We start from the raw sequence: 12,071 nt of genomic DNA, 5'->3' as shown, positions 1-12,071 counted from the left end.
AAGGGCAATAACACCTTTCTCTTCTCCAGTATGTCCTCTCCCGGGCTCCGTACTTTCAGAATTTGTTCAGAAGTGAAAGTTTAATAACTTCCTATTTCACTGAGATGTTCAAGAAAATGCTTCTTTCTCTACATTGTGCTTACAATAATCCCATATCGTCAACATAAGAGTCCAACTAGGATTTCCCTATATATTCTTACATGTACAATTGCAATGGCTCTAGTTGAACATTTAAATGTTCTCGGGTAATATAATTATTTGACATAAACACAAACCTTCGGGCCCGTGTACCTTTTGATAGTCCATTTTACCGTAAAATAGACAACGAAAACACTTCTCCGTGTACCTACACGGACTCAACGGGCTGGAGAAGCAATGTACAGAAGAGAGGAATCGATATACAAGATTCACAGACAAATACAATGTGAAGGGGGAACAGAGACGATGACGTCAGAAAAAAAGATTTTCGTTCAAAACCTCACAAAGTTTGAGTTCATATATATTCTCCAAAATAACTAATTGAATCGGCGTTATCCAATGGATATTTCAGTACCTTTGAAAATGGATATGAAAGAATTACTTTTTTTGTTTCGTTTTATTTATTTTATCTTCTAGCCAATACACATTAAACGGGTGCTCTTTTATCAAGCGTCCACGTGTAATGCGCCATCCGAAGCAGCAGGTGGCGCTAATGGTCGTCAATGGTAAATAACTGACTACACTGACCGCTGTAATGCAACCAAACGTTACCAACCTAGAGAAAGAAGAAGAAGAAGAAACAAACGTTACCAACCAAGAAGAAGAAGAACGCGAGGAAGAAAGCTACCGTCGTTGAAGTTTAGCCACAGCCCGTTCTGCATGTAATCCATAATATTTATCTCCATTTAAACATGTATATTACTACAACGTAATTAGGTTAGCTGGTGTAGAAATTAATAAGATAAATGCTTAGTCTTGACATTGGTGGTTAACTGGTTGTGACTGTAACGCTAGTTAGCTGGTTCTTTGCTAACTTAGTTAGCTCGTATTAGCTAACGCTACATAGCATTAAGCGTGTGAAGTCCACTCATTCAGCAAGAGGCAGCGATTCATACCAGGAGCGATAACATTATAAATATAAAGGTAGGCCCAATAGTGGACAACATTCGCGAATGTTCAAGAAAAGATAGACGGTCCCCAGTGCAGCTGCTAAAACAGTGACCATTCCAAAAGCCATCGTTTTTTTAGAGTAAATAATAACATCGGGGTCTTTTTGTCAACATATTTGACGTGAAGTAGTTTAATTGTGCACGTTAGCTAGATTGAGACATTGTTTGGCTGCTCTGATCAATGTGGTTGTCTCACAGCATGGCGGTGAAATCAGGAGAGGAGCGTCTGAAAGAGATGGAGGCTGAGATGGCTCTGTAAGTATCACTGTTAATGATGTTCTAGATGCAGTCGGACCCTAAGGTCACTAATAACGTAAAATGAGGGTCTGTATCGTGTGTGACTAATACACATTAACACCGATTACGTCTTAGTTGCTCACACCACAAGATCCCTTTTTTTGGTCATGTTGAACTTAGATTGTTTTTGGACCAGGTGTACCAATTCCCTCAGAAATGTTCTTTGTATATAAATAAATAGCACTAAGCGGATATAAGCTACCCAGAAGGAAGGTTTGGGTTGATGCAAAAAATACCAATGTTTCTTCTACACAATATCAATCACTTTGGACATAAGATGAATGCGCCACACCTCTCATTAGAAGTCAGTACAAACTGAATTTGGTGTCACAGCTTTCAGAAGAAAATATTTCAAACCTTCAGCGACTAAAACCATCTGACATGATTCTATTTGCAGTCGAGGTCGCAGGTAATCAGCCCAGATAGAGCCCCCCCACACTTGTATGAATACCGGTCTGTCTCTGTACTTGCTGCAGTTTTGAGCAGGAAGTTCTTGGAGGTCCTGTGCAGGTGTTAGGCAGCCCACCTGTCATGGAGGGAGTACCCATGGCGCTCTCTGCCCCAGCGCTTCAAATGGTGCGGCCCATTATAGGCACCAACACCTACAGACAGGTATGTACCTCTCTAGTGTTGTCTGCATAGTGATGTACTACCCAAAATGCTCTTTGTTGAGTGATACATGTAAAGAAACCAATGGACGTCCTGTTTCTTAATTGCAAAATACTCCAAAACAGATTGAGAAACTAATTGTCCTATTTTTTGTGAACAACATCTGTCTTCTAATTTGGGTTCGCCACCTTTCGTCCTTTCGTTTAGGTTCAGCAGACATTGGATGCCAGAGCTGCTAGTTTTGTTGGTCCTCCACCACCAGTGTTTGCAGGACCAGGTGAACATAAACACAACGCAGGTCGCGCAGTAACAAAGCCGGTTATGATATTGATTTTGTATCCTTTTCATTTTATCCAATTCCGTTTTTAGTCTTCAAGGAGTGTTTCTTGTTTCAATTCAATTTCAGTTTTTTCAGAAATGTCATTCTTAGATTTTGTATCATTTCCAGTTTAACAGTTTTTGGTTTGTTTTTGTTCAGAAGCTACATATTGCTATAAAAACAGTGTGTTGTATTTTTTATAATCATTTTAACTATTCAACCAATACAATGTCAGTTTAGTTTTTCTGCGTCTCCGCTCCACTAACTGTGTGACTTTGTGTCCGTTCCAGTCCCTCCGGTCCGTCCTCCCTTGCTGAGACCAGCCTTTGTCCCTCATATCCTGCAGAGACCTGGTCAGGTTCCTTCTAGAGCACAACTTTCCCTTCAAGTCACACACTCATGAGCTGTGATGTAAGATACAAACTTTTCCCCCTGCTTGATTCTCTGCTGTCTTTGTTGGGGCGTTTTGACAGTTGGACCGAGGATGCAGATGATGCGCGGTCCTCCAATGGCACCTCCTCTGCCCCGGCCTCCTCCACCTCCTCCCATGATGCTCCCACCTTCCATGCAGGGACAGTCACTTCCGGGTTCCTCTCAGCCCGTCCAGCACATGGGCAGCCCGCCTCAGGTCAGAGCTCACGGAGCCAAACAGCGACTGTCATGACTTCTTCCCTCAGTTACTCCTCTAATAAACGCAAAGAATAGCGGGTTAAACTCGATTTTTCTTTTGTTGTCGCCATTGTTCTAGTTGTGCCACAACCTGTCTAAAGTGCTCGCCGTGTCTTCTGTGTCTCACCAGGTCCGCAATATGGGCTCCATGCTGTCAAGCCCGCCCACAAGACAGGGGCCCCCGCCCTCCGTCAAACAGACGCCATCGATCTTCCAGGCGGCACCGACTGTCTACTCCGCTCCTCCTGCCCCGTCTGGACACAAAAGAGTTGACGTTCGAGCTCAGAGACAAGCCAGAATGGTAATTACACAGAGGGGGACCTGACGGCCATGGTGTGTTTTAAGAGGACATTGGAGGACGATAAGAAAATCTAGTCTTCATTTTTTAGATTTAGATAAAAACAAAAATAGCCCATCTGGCTTCAGTGGGGAAGTCTAAAATAAGCAAAGACAAACACTGGACGAGGTAGGAATATTAATCTGATCCACAACGTAAACACGACGGCCCGCTGGACATCCCGACTTCAGCCCCTTTTCCGTGTGATGAATAAAATCATCAGAGATTTGGGACAATTGTGATTTTCCTTCAAACATACGAAACGTAAAAGGAATCCGATCTCCTCAAAGCTGTCCGACAACCGGTCATCGAAACACACTTGGTTTAAACAGATGACCCACCATCAGAGAAACAAAGTCCTACGGGTCCCGTGGCGATTTGAAGGCAGCGGGTGGCGCTCACTCTGCTGCCGCCTGAGCATCATGATCCCGTGTGTCTTCCAGGAGGAGCTGGCAGCGCGGGTCGCGGAGCAGCAGGCAGCAGTGATCGCAGCGGGGCTGCTGGACAAGAAGGAGAGCGAAGACAGCGGCAAGGTCATCGGGCCCAACATGCCTGAGCCCGAACCCGCCCACACCGAGGTACACGCAGCTACTGTGAAGCACCGCGGCTAGAAAGGATTCAGCAAGGCGGCCAAGTGGACAATGTTAACAATTATGTGTAGATAGTCGAAGAACTCTTTTCAAAATGTATTAAATATTATATTAATAATGACTTTGATTGCATTTGGAGGATACGTTTGCAGGACAGCGGGAGTGGAAGTGGAAACCATTTCACAAGTTTAGGGAGCTCAATTTACAACGATGTCTGTTTTTGTCTCAGCCCGTGGAAAGTGCTTCGGAGGACAAAAAGAGAGCACGGGCGGAGAAGGTGAGGAAGTGTATCCGCACTGCAGCGGGGACCAGCTGGGAGGACGCCAGTCTGTTGGAGTGGGAATCAGGTACAAAGTCTCTCTGGGTGCAACGGAGGTGCAGGTTCTGGGAGTGACGCACATAACTCGTACCATCTACTGCTAGTTTGGGGGGTCTGAGGAGCGCGTAGATGAAAGCGCGCTTTGTGTAACGTGGTCTTCTGCAGAGAAACGTAGCGGTGCTGCGTGGAAACCTTTCTTTCACTCCACACTACTACTTCGCTTCTGCCTGGAACAAGAAATCGTAATTCGATGAAATATCTCCAGTTTTATTTGTTGTTGACCAGCTGCAGGACAAAGGTAACGCTGTCCGAGTCCCGCATGCTCTTAACATCTCCCTCATCTGCTTTTCTCTGCTCGTTGCAGATGATTTCCGTATATTCTGCGGTGACCTTGGCAACGAAGTGAACGATGACATCCTGGCCCGTGCGTTCAGCAGATACCCGTCGTTCCTCAAAGCGAAGGTCCTCCTGCCTCCACTTCAATGAATTCTATCATTTCAGTTTTTCATTTGCTTTGTTTACACCTCTTTCAGCTATTGTACGGTTACTTACCAGTCATGTGAAGTGTTGGAAACACAGTATATAATATGTACAATATATACATACACGTTTTCACAGCCTTTGCCATTACACTCAAAATTGAGCCCACTCTGCTATATTAAGCTGACATGGTTAAGAAAGACACACACTGGCGTCACAGAAGCGCTGTGAACACTCCAGATGCACTGTATATAGAATATATATATATTCAGTGATTTATTTGTACAATTGATTTTAAGGAAGTCTTTTTGGTGACATGCGTACTCGCTGGAAACATTATTACTTATGATTATATTTTATTTAAGCAAGCCATCCGTCTCACTGTGTGCATCCTGGACAAATGAAATCCTCATGACAAATGTCCCCATCAGGTGGTGAGAGACAAGCGCACAGGAAAGACCAAAGGCTACGGCTTCGTTAGCTTCAAAGATCCAAATGACTACGTCAGAGCAATGCGAGAGATGAACGGTCAGTACACACACACACACACACACACACACACGGAGGTTGCTCTGCTGACGGGTTGCTCTGTAACTGCTCTCATTCTGTATCCAGGAAAGTACGTTGGCAGTCGACCCATCAAACTGCGAAAGAGCATGTGGAAGGACCGCAACATGGAAGTGGTGCGCAAGAAGCAGAAAGAGAAGAAGAAGCTGGGCCTCAGATAGAGTGTGTGTGTGTGTGTGTGTGTGTGTGTGTGTGTGTGTGTGTGTGTGTGTGTGTGTGTGTGTGTGTGTGTGTGTGTGTGTGTGTGTGTTGCAGCAGCCCAGTGGACATCATTGTGTGAGAGCCTGATTGGATCTCGCTGATCAGAAGACGTTCTAGATGTCGACTCTTTTGTTCTTCCTTAAATAAAACCATAATTTCTTAGTTGCTATGGTCACTGTTAATTTTACTAGACGTTAACCAGATTCTTTTTTTTTACAGTAATTGTACTGACTTTGATTCCTGTTCACTGTATTTCGGTATTAGTGGTTTCAAACCTTTTGAAAATGAGGTATTTTACAAGTCTGACAGTTGGCATTTATTCATACGAGGCTTTACATATGTGCAATATACCACACGCTGAAAGCAATAATGGTGTTAATCAGTTCAGATAAAGACAGGCTTCCTAAGTCGTGAAAAACCTGGAACAATCATGAAATTCTAAAATTGTTATTTTTGGGCCTGACATGAAAAATCATCCTTGTTGAATTGTAAACATTAAAAATCGATTCTTTAGGGGCCTAATTGAATAGTAGGGGAAACACTGTATGCTTTAGGATTCTCATTGTTTTCATATATACACAGATTTCATAATGTTTGGTCATGGAAATTTTATTTAGTCTTTGAATCCATTGATCATCACGTGTAAACGTGTCGATAACAGCAGGTCACACGCGGTCATCAAGCAGCTGAGGCACATTGAGGCTTTATTGTATCGGTAGGAAACTGCTGTGCCCAAAGCAATAATATGATTGATAACTAACCACACCTCTTTCGATTAAGACACTTTAATATTACAATTCAACATTGATTGTACATATTTGTGCTGAAGAAAATAGTCTCAACATTTCCAGTGAAGGCAGAAAAATAAGACGTTTTACATATAAATACATGACGCTGGAAAAAACAACACACGGATCCACCTGCTGTCAAACTGATCCCAACAGCTCCTCTGCAGCGGTTCGTCCACTGAAGATGACGTCGTTGACCGACACGCCGTCGTAGGAGGAGCCGATCAGAGACAGCGAGAGGCTTTTGTCCCTTATGAAGCTGCGCATGGACTCTGAAAGGCAGACGGACCCACATTAAAACGCGGCCTCGCCGGGAATGTGGCGCTCTTCAGATGCAGCGTCTACTCACCCACTCTCCGGTAGTGTCCCTGATAGTACTGCGGTATACAGTCCTGACCAGAGGGAACACACCGCACACTTACTAATGATGATGGTACTATTTGGCGTTACTAGCAGGTGGTTCCGAGGTACCACGTATGTGCACTGTCCCGTCCTACCTTCTGTAGAGTCACCCGACTCCAGCTGGGCGCGCTGCTGACTCCCAGCTGGCGGCTCACTGCCTCGGTGGCTGTAGCCAAAAGACGCTCCTCTGTCACCGCACCGGGGTCCCCGAACACTTCCTGGAACCAGGCGCCGCCCATCATCACCTAGGAGACACGGTGGAGGCCTGAGGTCAGAGGTGGTGTCTAACGACGCAGCTCAGTCTGACATCCACTCATTTTACACACGATCCCAATCTGCGCTCTCACACACTTTGAGTTCTGTCTCGTTGTCAAATCCTTGAGTATTTAAGGCTCTCAGGCAGATATTTTCCATAACTCTGCATTGGGTGCTGACTTAGTCCAAGGAAACTACCCACAAGTCATTGCAATGTGATGTTAGAAACGGGATAACCAGTGAAACCATGGAGACGTTAAAAGAGGTAAATAAAGAGGACGGCACACGTGTTCAGACTGTCATTAAAATACATCCATTTAAAACAATGAGGACTAAAAATGGAGAATAAATCAGACGATGTTTATTAACTTATTCATAAAATATTACATTTTTTGTCAGATGCCATTTTGACAAAAAACAGTAAAAGCCTATTTTAACTGACTTCTCATTTTATGAGGGAAGAGCCTGAAAGACGTTCAAATGAGAGACGTATTAAATAAATGCCCTAAATTCTAATCATAGTTTTTGATGTCATGGTGACGTGACTTGTTGCAGCTTTCCCACATTTACACCATTTAACGCCCTTCACAGTCTCTCACACTCAACCACTGAACAGGTGACGGACGGGGGGGATTAGGATTGTGCATTAGTGCAGCCGCAGAGCCGAAGGTCATGTGATCAGAGGCGGGTCAACATGTGAGTGAGTGAGCTACAGACCGTCAGTCTGGTCGTCTGTCCTTCCGGTCTGTTGTGTTGGGGGAAGGGGACGGAGTCGTAGACCACCCCGAGTAAACCCCGGTCCTCTGACGATGGCAGCAGGTGGCCAAACCCCTGTCAACAAACAACGCAGTGTGTGTGTGTGTGTGTGTGTGTGTGAAGAGGGAATACAACGTGCTCGACCCTGAGCCAGGTGGGATTCATTCGGTTTTAAATACACGTTTTAATTCAAAAGCCCCATTGAGAATTTTGTGTGTTTGTCCGACTGCAGTTCTCACCTGTACAGGCAGGACGGAACCCTCGTACTCTAGATTTACCACAGCAACCGTTACCGTGGCGATGTCCTGCAGCAGCTGGATGAGGGGTTGACAGGAGGAGGAGGGCAGGATTGAGGAGAGGGCTGAGGGGAGAGAGAGGGGAATAAATATATATAATATAAGAAAAGGATTTATTATTATCTTTTGGTTATTTTTCTTGTGTTTATTAACTCAATAACAAGTTTGAATGTTTTGTTATTATTTATTCATACACGTCGCTAACATAAGCTTGTTCCTTCTGCGTATCAGAGGACACAAGGGGGGAGGACGGATGTCCCCCAGAGTGCTTCCTTCTCTATTCCCATCATGCAACACAGCACATAACAGTGAACCACCACTTGCCTTTAGCAGGCAGTGCAGAGATGATGTGGTCAGCTGACATGACTCCATCCTCCAGTGTGATCTACACACACACACACACACACACACACACACACGTTATTGAAGCAGACATATATTCTCACAAGAATGTTAGAATCAAAAAGTTGAGCATGTTTTTTGTTTTTCCATTGGTCTTTCGGATATTCAGATAACCTCCCGTCCCAACCAGGTCAATGCAGCAGGTGTCCTCACTGACCTTCCAGCCGGAGGCGGATGGACTGATCTGTTGAACCGCAGCCTCCCTATGAAGCTCCGCTCTTCCACTTTGCCGCAGGTACTCGCCGATGGACTCTGGGAGGGACTCCACTCCCCGCCGCAGGGACCACTGGGCCCACGACTCATCAACAGACCTTTGAGCCAGAGGACCAGGGGGGACCACCGCAGTCGGACCTGAATAAAGCTCACAGGTTACAGAGCGGCCATTGGAGGAGTCATCCGCTGCCTCAACAACAAGTGACCTGGGGGGGGGCTCATGCATACTGTCCCCGGCACGGAAGTCAACCGGAAAGAGAAACCAAAGAAGCGTACCTGAGCCCAGCAGCATGCCGAGCGTCAGGGAACCTCTGCGCTGCTCTGCGTGGTACAAGGCAGGAAAACAAGAGCGCACACTCAACTTCCTGCAGTCCCCTGCAAACACGCCACGACACAAACTGTCCACGGCGATGTCCGCCAGCTGCACACGCACACACACACACACACACAAAGGGGAAGAACATGTGACACAAAGTAGGTTACAGGGAGACAGAACAATAGAGGGGATCTATTGACCCACAGGATTCTTACACTCAGCACAAACCCAACCTCCAGCATTAGACTCTATAGCAGTACGTCTGCATATCACAGAGCACTCGGATTCGTAACGTTCTGACTCCCTCACCTCCTTCCCCAGCCTCCTGGAGACAAAGGAGTGGATGGACTCGTCTTCGCCCTTGCCCTTCCTCACCAGTATCTCCCCAGCAATGTTCAGCAGGAGGGGACGAGAGAAGGGCGGCACGGTCCGCAGAAGTCCACTGCGAAGACAAAAGAGGGGATGTCAGTCCCCGTCCGAGTGTCCCGTAGGAGGACGTGCAGCGCTCACAGCGGAACCAGCGGACCTCATTCCTGAAGGCATCCTGTGCAGCCGCCTGTTGACGTACACGTATCTGTTCTTAGAGGCCACGTGGCTGTAGGTGACTGGCAGAATCTCCCCCCCAAGACCCAGGTCCTCCACCTGCACACACACACACACACACACACACACACACACACACACACACACACACACACACATTTTAATGCTGAAATTACTTTGAATGTCAGAAACGGAAGATGAGGGCATCCTGCTCGGCGTGGGGGGGTCCTGTACGTCTCAGGACAGATTTCCGTGTGTCGTCCGCTGTCTGAGAGGCTGCTCCATGTGCGTTGCGTACAGCTTTCAAAGAGGTGAACTTCTTAGTTCCTTCTAGTGTCCCTGTGGAAACATCTACATCTAATCGCTTCACTTTTAAGTTCCTGCTGGAGGAGCTCTTCGCCTCAGTCCCTCAAGTGGTTACGGCCGGCTTTTTAATACCAATCAATCTTACCTTTAAATGATTCACCGCTGCTTTCAAACTCACCATGTTGAGTGTGTTGCGTCCCACTGCCCCAGCAGGTCGGATCCCCCTGGGTCCGTGTTCAAACACCGCCCCATCGGACCTCCGGGTGGACCACAGCCAACCTCCCAAGCGGCTGCTGGACTCCAACACAACGACCTGGAGGAAAGAAAGGTGGGCGGAGGGGATCAGCATGTGGGCAGGCGTTTTGTTTCATGGTACCACATACAAGTGTATGTCTGTATGTCTGCGTTACCTTGGTAACCTGGGGGCTCTTGCACAGGTAGTAGGATGCTGCCAGACCCCCAATCCCTCCTCCGAGGACTGCAACCGTTGTCATGGCTGACAGAGTGGCACAAAGCAGCGGGGGGGGGGGGGCACAGGGGGAGGGGGTGAGAGGGGGGGGGGCAGTGTTTATGTGGTCTGTGTGCTGTGGCAGGGTGTGTCTGCGACATGAGGCCTGTTGATATACTGATACGGTAAACGCTTTATCAGGCGTCTCACTCCGTCGCCCAGATGTCGGTCCAACTGTCCATCTCTGCAGAAGACAAGGCTTCAGACTGAGGAGCTGTGCAGATTTTGATGCAGTTTTTGCTATTTCAAACTGCAGAAATAAGCTGTAGCTACGTGTCCATCTTCTCTCCTGCGTATCAGTATAATTTCCTGTTCTGGGCCCCTAATATTTACTCACAGAGGTCATATCTGGGACTTTCTTTTGTCTGTCTCTGCACTACATTGCTGTTTGCTTCTCATCCTGCTTGATCCACTTGAACATTTTCTTTGTTTCTCATTTTAATAAATTCTGTTTATAATATTATATATTCGTGCTTTGATGGATAGATATTTGGTTAGGGTGCAACTATATATTTTTGCACAGTGTTATTAATGTATAGGAACATACGGGTAAGTAGATAAATAACATACTTAATACACTGATGAAACCACCTAAAGGACAACAGCTGTGTGTGGTACAAGACAGTGGAAAGTACCCGGATGGGGAGAGAAGAGCAGCTACTAACTATTCTTTATCTTCTGTCACTTCTGTTACTTAACGTGCGTAAGCTGCCTGAGGCTCGCGGTGTCACGTTCACAGACCGACGGCATCAAACACACTTCGCACGGACACGTGACGCTGACTTGGATGTGATTAACTAAAGTGAATTAACTCCATGAGGATGAAACTAGCGACGCGTGTTACCTCTGTTAGTGCGCGCGGGGTCCAGAGTGCTCGTGTCTCATTCGGCGGACAGTCCAGTTGTGTCATAACACCAACGCACACTACTTCCGTCCTCACTCTTTCAGATTAAAAGCATCATCTCGTTCTGGTGTTTGAAGGCATGCAGCAACAATGGCCAGGTGCGTTGTTGCCACCTACTGGTATGGAGTGTGCCCTGCAGTGGTGGACCGGTCTACATTTTACTACATTTATTCTCTGGTCTGTGAATTGATTATTAATAAAATAGTAATTACACAATTACAGTTTTCCTGCAGTGATTTTTATTGTGTGTTTAAAGTTATTATTTTGAGTGATAGAATAGTATCATAAAGGTACGAAAATCTCAACAGTGATGTGAAAGTTATCACTAACCCACACCTTGTTGTGAGCAATTCAATGTTGGAATAAAGGTTTCAAGAAAATAGTTTCTTCATGAAAATGCTGACAAGGACACCTTTTAGTTTTACTTCAGGTAATACAGTATATGATGGTACGCTGGCAGAGTTCAGGTCATAATATCGATTGAGAAACTTAGTACAAATCCAATTAAGGAACATTTTTTATGACACTTTTACCTTTTTTTTAACGATACTATACTTTCACTTTTGGCATACGGCACTTATTTCAGGACATTTACTTTTTTCCTCCTGTAGCAGACTTTTTAATGACATTTTCTTACATGCTCTACCATGACTTTTTGCGACCTATTATTCTTTTTTCAACCTGCTGTACTTTTTTTCATGTTCCATACTACGACCTTCTTTTCTCTGAGTTTGACAAGCATCCTCTGGTTCCATCTTACATCTCGTCTTCTCAGCTCTTTCTGATGAGCTTCCTGGGGTTCTGCAAATGGTCAACTGCTCAAAAAACAAGAGCGCACACTCAACT

General features: G+C 45.8%; 2 protein-coding genes across 5 annotated transcripts; one reads left to right on the top strand and one right to left on the bottom strand.

Annotated features, from left to right (window-relative positions):
* Positions 1-123: 123 nt before the first annotated feature.
* Positions 124-5,698, top strand: rbm42 (RNA binding motif protein 42). Of its 3 annotated transcripts, XR_013453936.1 has the most exons (13): positions 127-860; positions 1,347-1,403; positions 1,922-2,057; positions 2,262-2,331; positions 2,664-2,726; positions 2,847-3,001; positions 3,173-3,343; positions 3,823-3,957; positions 4,199-4,316; positions 4,653-4,750; positions 5,200-5,296; positions 5,384-5,559; positions 5,591-5,698. XR_013453936.1 is itself a non-coding variant. In XM_040165591.2 (12 exons), the coding sequence occupies exons 2-12, from the start codon at positions 1,348-1,350 to the stop codon at positions 5,494-5,496; spliced, it is 1,212 nt and encodes a 403-aa protein (XP_040021525.1). In that variant the 5' UTR covers positions 124-860; position 1,347; the 3' UTR covers positions 5,497-5,698. The 3 variants fall into 3 exon arrangements, 2 of the variants coding, with proteins under 2 accessions (XP_040021525.1, XP_040021527.1); XM_040165591.2 differs by having other exon boundaries at positions 124-860; positions 5,384-5,698; XM_040165593.2 differs by having other exon boundaries at positions 638-1,122; positions 5,384-5,698.
* A 431-nt stretch (positions 5,699-6,129) lies between these two features.
* On the bottom strand, positions 6,130-11,294 carry ppox (protoporphyrinogen oxidase). 2 transcript variants are annotated; one of them, XM_040165590.2, is made up of 13 exons: positions 11,166-11,294; positions 10,224-10,309; positions 9,992-10,126; positions 9,491-9,606; positions 9,274-9,406; positions 8,925-9,069; positions 8,593-8,786; positions 8,358-8,418; positions 7,977-8,098; positions 7,699-7,812; positions 6,822-6,971; positions 6,674-6,716; positions 6,130-6,596 (listed from the first exon to the last, which is right to left on the bottom strand). In XM_040165590.2, exons 2-13 carry the CDS (start codon positions 10,305-10,307, stop codon positions 6,463-6,465), a joined length of 1,431 nt encoding a protein of 476 aa, XP_040021524.2. In that variant the 5' UTR covers positions 10,308-10,309; positions 11,166-11,294; the 3' UTR covers positions 6,130-6,462. The 2 variants fall into 2 exon arrangements, with proteins under 2 accessions (XP_040021524.2, XP_077951699.1); XM_078095573.1 differs by having other exon boundaries at positions 10,224-10,505; positions 11,166-11,266.
* Between the last annotated feature and the right edge of the window lie 777 nt (positions 11,295-12,071).

This window comes from Gasterosteus aculeatus, chromosome 20 (genome assembly GCF_964276395.1).
Source record: "Gasterosteus aculeatus chromosome 20, fGasAcu3.hap1.1, whole genome shotgun sequence".
NCBI classification, from domain to species: Eukaryota; Metazoa; Chordata; class Actinopteri; order Perciformes; family Gasterosteidae; genus Gasterosteus; species Gasterosteus aculeatus.
This window is presented reverse-complemented; position numbering and strand designations above follow the sequence as displayed.

Coding starts and splice junctions, on each gene's coding strand:
- rbm42 (XM_040165591.2), top strand. CDS start 1,348: ATGGCGGTGAAATCAGGAGAGGAGCGTCTGAAAGAGATGGAGGCTGAG. Junction 2,727..2,846: donor TCATATCCTGCAGAGACCTG/GTCAGGTTCCTT, acceptor GCGTTTTGACAG/TTGGACCGAGGATGCAGATG. Junction 3,002..3,172: donor ACATGGGCAGCCCGCCTCAG/GTCAGAGCTCAC, acceptor GTGTCTCACCAG/GTCCGCAATATGGGCTCCAT.
- ppox (XM_078095573.1), bottom strand. CDS start 11,231: ATGACACAACTGGACTGTCCGCCGAATGAGACACGAGCACTCTGGACC. Junction 8,787..8,924: donor CGGCATGCTGCTGGGCTCAG/GTACGCTTCTTT, acceptor AGCTTTATTCAG/GTCCGACTGCGGTGGTCCCC. Junction 6,717..6,821: donor GTCGGGTGACTCTACAGAAG/GTAGGACGGGAC, acceptor CCCTCTGGTCAG/GACTGTATACCGCAGTACTA.